This window comes from Lepisma saccharinum, chromosome 15 (genome assembly GCF_977018435.1).
Source record: "Lepisma saccharinum chromosome 15, izLepSacc3.1, whole genome shotgun sequence".
NCBI classification, from domain to species: Eukaryota; Metazoa; Arthropoda; class Insecta; order Zygentoma; family Lepismatidae; genus Lepisma; species Lepisma saccharinum.
The window spans coordinates 40043353-40049352 of NC_139243.1; the positions used below are offsets into that span (position 1 = coordinate 40043353).

At 35.2% G+C, this 6000-nt stretch overlaps 1 protein-coding gene across 3 annotated transcripts in view; it reads right to left on the reverse strand.

Annotated features, from left to right (window-relative positions):
- BuGZ (Bub3 interacting GLEBS and Zinc finger domain protein) overlaps positions 1-5466 on the reverse strand; it is a 49763-nt gene extending 44297 nt beyond the window's left edge. For all 3 annotated transcript variants that reach the window (XM_083136896.1, XM_083136897.1, XM_083136895.1), the window contains exon 1: positions 5250-5466. In XM_083136896.1, the coding sequence (XP_082993022.1) occupies positions 5250-5290 (41 nt within the window). In that variant the 5' untranslated portion in view covers positions 5291-5466. The remainder of the gene's footprint in view (positions 1-5249) is intronic.
- Between the last annotated feature and the right edge of the window lie 534 nt (positions 5467-6000).

Below are 6000 nucleotides of genomic sequence, written 5' to 3' on the forward strand. Positions count from 1 at the left end.
AAAATAAAATGAGTTAATTATTATGAATATTCATTCACAATTTTTTTTTTTTAGCAAATTTCATTGTACACACACAAGAACTCGTGAAAATTCAAAGTGTAAAACATAAAATTACAATCGGCAGCAAATGTATTGGGTGCTACAATTACGTACATCTAGCATTCAGGCTAAGGTAACAGAGGTACATTATTTCACCCTATCAGATCTCCACAATATGAAAACAACAGAAAAGATTCATAAACCATACACAATTTTTCATTTTCTGGCAGATTCATAGTGTCATAGAAAATGCTGCTTTCTTGCTTACATTTATTAGTACACAGCATCTGGAGAAATTTTTGTTGCATATAGGAATTCTATACGAAATGCCAACAAGACCAAGATTTATAAAATAATAGACTGCAACCTCATCTTCACCAACCTTTCCAATAATTATGATCATATTGTCAATGTACTTTAGTTATCAATCAGATATCTGGACAGCAAGTTTTACTTTGATATTCTTTCTAATATCTAGTATTATAAAAGTAAAAATTTATTACAGAAATTCGAAGGAACCATAATTTTGCACAAGACTGAGAATCAAAAGAATGAAAGAAACAAGTTTCTAAACTGAATCTTTTTTGGGAGTGGAATCACAAGAACCTAATATAGAAGTGAAAGTGAACTGCTTGTTCATTTTGCAACTTTATCTCTTGCAGACTCCAAAATGACTGTAAATTCCAGATCTGCAAATTCCCTGACATTTCCGTGTTTTCCAGATGCATAGCAACCCTGACAAATGTTTTTTATGTCCCTGGCTTGTTCCCAACACTATATTCATGAAGATTTTGTGTTAATTTCTAATGTCACGAATTCCATTCATTCCATGTCAGTGTACATTGTTTCGGAAGTGAGGCTTAAGTTTCAATTGTTTAAATCTGCATTAAACACATACATTTTTTTACATGGTTCAATTTCTATTTATGTCTGTGAACACATACATGAGTCTTAGTGATTAATATTGTTTGCTTTAGCAAGACTTTCCCTTCCATATATTTTTACAGGATTATTTTCTTGCCATTAGTTTACTGTTGTTCTGGTTACAGACTGTTGTTACCATCTAGGTCACGTGCATGGCGTGCGAAAGGATTTTGTGAATTAACACATTTACCGTGCAGCGAGTTATTGTGTACTTTCCATTACACTGGTAAAATATTAGATTTCCGAGAAATGTGGAACAGATACAGGATGTACGAAATTTTCAACATTAAAATAACATGCATAATTGTCTCCATGGTTTCATTATGTGGGTCAGGTACATATAATGCACCTTTAAATGCTCTTGTAGTTAGATTAAACAGGTAAGGTTTAGGGCCCTTAGTGTTAAAAAACATGCCAAAATAGTTTCATTGTCACATTAGGCAGGCCAGGCTTAGGGTTCTTCGCATTCATATAACATACCTAAATGGAGCATTCCACAAAAAGTGGTCCTACTTGATGTAAATAACAAAAAGAATTAATCTCAAAATTATTAGTGTTCTTAATTGCATTAATGCTTGTGAATGCTTATAACTTGCACATTTCACCAACAAAAATCATTACCATCTGTAGCCTATATATTTCACAGACAAATGAAGTCAAATCTTGCTACGCTTTTAAAGCGCAACACACGTACCATAATTTTGTTTATGCTTTTCATGTATTCTGGCTGCCATAAGGCTCAGGATTTTTAAATTTGTTAGCAGACAACAAAAAGTACTACATAATTCTATTAGATTTGTTCATTATTAATATTTTAATCCAAAATTATGTCTCGACTCTTACATTTTGTGTGTGAAATGTCACATGTGTAAAACTGGAATGCCCCAAATGCTTTTGTAGTTAGATTATAGGAGTCAGGTTTAGGGTTCTTAGTATTAACAAAAGTCTGTAATGGTTCAGTTTGTTTTATGATTGCTCCTAGCACAAAGACTAATTATCATAGAATTTTGGAAATCATTGTCACACGAAATTTGAACCTTCCATAAAGTAATGAGCACTGTTTGGACTCGAAAAAAAGTTATTTATGTTGAAAAAAACAACTTGAAAATTACCTTTTGCAATTCTCATGGACAAGATATTCTCCGTCGAAAAGCGACAGTAAATATCGTAGAAGCGTGGGAATGAATGTAGAAGTAAATCGGAACCTTAGTAGAATGCATTTAGGGACTTCATTTTAATGCTAAGGGAACCAAACCTAACCTGCCTAACTTAACCACGAAAGCATATATTGAACAAATCTTAAGTAATCTCGGTAAATGTCTGTTATATCGGAGACACTTCTCTTCAAATTTACAGGAGAAACTACTTACGGAAATGAGTTTCTATTGCATTTATCAAACTTCGTGGAGGTATTTTGTCACTATGGAATGCTGCACAACAGAAAATAAGCACTTTTGATGTAATAAAGTAGACTTTTGTGCGAAGCGACAACATTATGCCGTTGTTTCCATTATGAACCTGCAGATGGTGCGAGTGTCGAAAGTGTTCCCAAACGTGCCTTTTTTTTATTTTTATTTTTTTAACTATGCTTACCTAACCTAACCTTGCCGGAAATGGTTCATGGGGCTAACGTGAATGGTTTTTGGGGCTATCGTGAATGGTTTTCGGGGCTATCAGTCAATGGTTTTTGGGGCTATCGTGAATGGTTTTTGGGGCTATCGGGAATGGTTTTTGGAGCTATCCGTCAATGGTTTGTGATGACATAATGAACACGAAAGTAGGTATTTTTCGGTTAAGAAGGTTGCAACACTGAATGCCCACTCCAAATCGACAAAACACAAGCACGACGCGTGATGATCCACAGCTGTGCGCGAAATATTCTATGTTCCGCAACGGAAGAAAGGACCCAAAAGAATTACTCGTAATGTGAAAAATCGAAGTTATTTTCGTGTAAAAAGCATAATGGCACCTTGAAATAGGTTCCGCAATACAGAATTGGTAAGTACGAACCATTTGAACCTGAAAATATGTGTTAGAAATGTGTCTCCGATATAACAGACATTTATCGTAATCTCTTCCACAGTATGTGTTAATAGACATACATCAAAATCGATCCATGTAAAAATTGCATTCGTAGAATGATGAAATCGCAATAAAACAAAGGAAACTTGGGCCAAAGTGTTTCCCTAAGCAACCGAAAAACTTGATCCATCAATTTAAGAGTTCCTCTAGTTATCAGTTTTAATTCTATGCAAATGCACAGCATGGTATTCATGACATATTGTTACTAAAAAATTATTTATATGAATAAATATAATGTATATTCTATTGCAATACAATAATTACTTCCTCAAAGATTCATTCTTGCTTCCACAATCATTTGCAATGTGCTGAGACACATCCAAAACTGTTCTCTTAGGTTCTTACGTTAGTGTTAGGTTTGATGCTGAAAAACTAAGGGTAACAATTAGATATAGTGGAAACACATTTCTTGAAATTTACAGGAGAAAAGACGAGAAAGCACTTACGGAATTTAGTTTTTGAGGACTTTATGAAGCTGGGAAAAGTGTTTCTTTGACTTGTGCAAATTATTCGGCCTGTAAATAAGGCATTTTTTGACATTCATGTATCTCCGTTGCACGATAGCTCGTGCCACCATTACCGTCGACTAAGTGAATCAAATGTTCCGTGCGTTCGATTATGTAACCACCTGTCAGTGTAGCAACCACGCAGTAGTTTTACAAGATGACGTGTGAGCGGGATTTTTTTTTCCGATTTAATTTTCTGTTTGCCTAACCTAACCTTCCGTGAATGGTTTGTGGATTAAAAACAATCATTTTTCGGTTAATAAGTGTTAGTGTAACAACCACGCGTTAGTTTTACAAGTTGACGTGTGAGCGTTTTTTTTTTCCAATTCAATTTTCTATGTTTGCCTAACCTAACTGAAAATAACCTAACCTTCCGTGAATGGTTTGTGGATCAATTTTCGCTTAAAAACCTTTTGTGAATAGTTTGTGCAGCATTTATTGGTTCATAAGTTTAGAAACACTGCATATCAGCTGACGATAGACAACGTGAGTCAAAATTTGGCCGCCAATTAGCAACAACCAATAAATACTTATTTTAAAAAAAATGCTTTTTTCATTGAAAAAAAAGTAATCCCAAGTTGAAAAATGGGTAAATTTCTCGTATCGGACAAATGGATTTCTTGAAATTTACAGGAGAAATTACTTACCGAATGCAGTTTCTTTATACTTGTGGAAGTTCGGGGAAGTGTTTTCTTGCAACGTTCATTAAATTTTGCCGGTAAATCATCTATTTTTCGATATAAATGTGTGACCGATGCACGAAAGCTCTTGCATCCATTTACTTCCACGTGGATGTAGCCTGTGTGTGATGACATAATCCCAGTCAGTGTTTCCAAACACGTGTTTTTTGTAACTGAAGAAGGTATGTTTCCCGCAATTGGTTTGTGGGGCTATGTATCAACGGTTCGTGAGGCTATGCGAGAATGGTGTGTGGGGCTATGCATATTTTTTTCGGAACCAATTTTTAACTATTGTAACCTATACGTGACCCTACCTAATCTAACCTTACCGGAAATGGTTCGTGGGGCTATGTATGAATGGTTTGTGGGGCTACATAGGTATTTTTGGTTGCAGTGGGGTGGAAACACTGCATGCTGAGTACGGTAGTGAAACTGTGACCGCCATATTGCATGTTACTGAAGGCCAAAGAAACAAAGAAAACTTACTTGATATGTTGCAAATATGGCTTATTTCAACCGTTTGTCCGATACGAGAAAATTACCGAAAAATGTTCCTCTATGCATATGAGGTAAGTAGAAATGAATTTTATTTGAAAATAAACGAGTTAAATGTGTTTTCGCTATATCTAACTAGTACCAAACTAAGTTTTTGTTAGCATAGGAGTAGTACGTTATTACTGTTAAAAATTACATGTTTTGCTTATATTTGCACATACGATATTTCGTTTGGAAAAAAAAAACCTGGTGAAAATGGGTCCAGCATCAGAAACTGGACAAACGTTGGTTACATTTCGAGCCTAAATATCTCGCTTTTGTGTGTGTAGGATTTTCGCATATTGATATTGTATGTGACGTACAACATCCGTCGATTGAAGAAAAATGACGTTATATTACGTCAACCTCTAAAAGTTTAATCTCGTATCTTCCCTGTAACACTACCGTGTAGTCGGGAGTTTCAAATTATATTTACGAAATATTCATTACGAATTAAACTGCACCATTAGTTTTAGAAGGATACCAACACCATGGCTTTGACTGCTTCTTCTTCTTTCGACCCATAGTTCCTAACTTTTAAATAAATAACTATAAAATCACTTTTAGTATAACTCAGTTTTGCGTCTTCTTTCCCTGAAACACTAACACAGTAAATATTAACACCAATTACGTTCAGTCCACCATTTTCTTACACTTGTAAAATGGAAGCCATCATTCACTAGCTAGATTAGAAAAAGAAGAAATAAAACACGCGCTACTTCCGCATATAATGAGCGTGCAATGAATGGCAACATTGGCTTTGCTTTAGCAAAACATTTATAAATTACTAATTTTCTTTATACTGTATATTATCTCCTACATGTGCTACCTTTCGTGGATGTCGCAGGGGGAGTCAATCGGACTACTCCCCTCTGGAAATTGGCATCGTTCATTTGATTGCATATACAAAAATATTTTATAAAAAATACCTTTACGTGAGGACTGCTCAGGTTCTGGAGAAAAACCCATTGCACCTGTAGAGCAAGGAATGTTTTTGCTTTTGGGAAGATAGTACAGAGAATTAAACCATCTATGATTAAACCCCCCATGTACTGTATGTACAGTATGTAGGAATGTTCGGCAGAGGCATCGCCTGAAGGGGTTTATGGGAGCATGCCAATGGCGCAACCATGAATTTTTGTGGGGGGCGGGAGAAAAGTTCCAGAATAAACCTGCCAATAATAATAATAATAATATTGGTAGTAGTAGTAGTATCAAAGACATTATTATCCTCG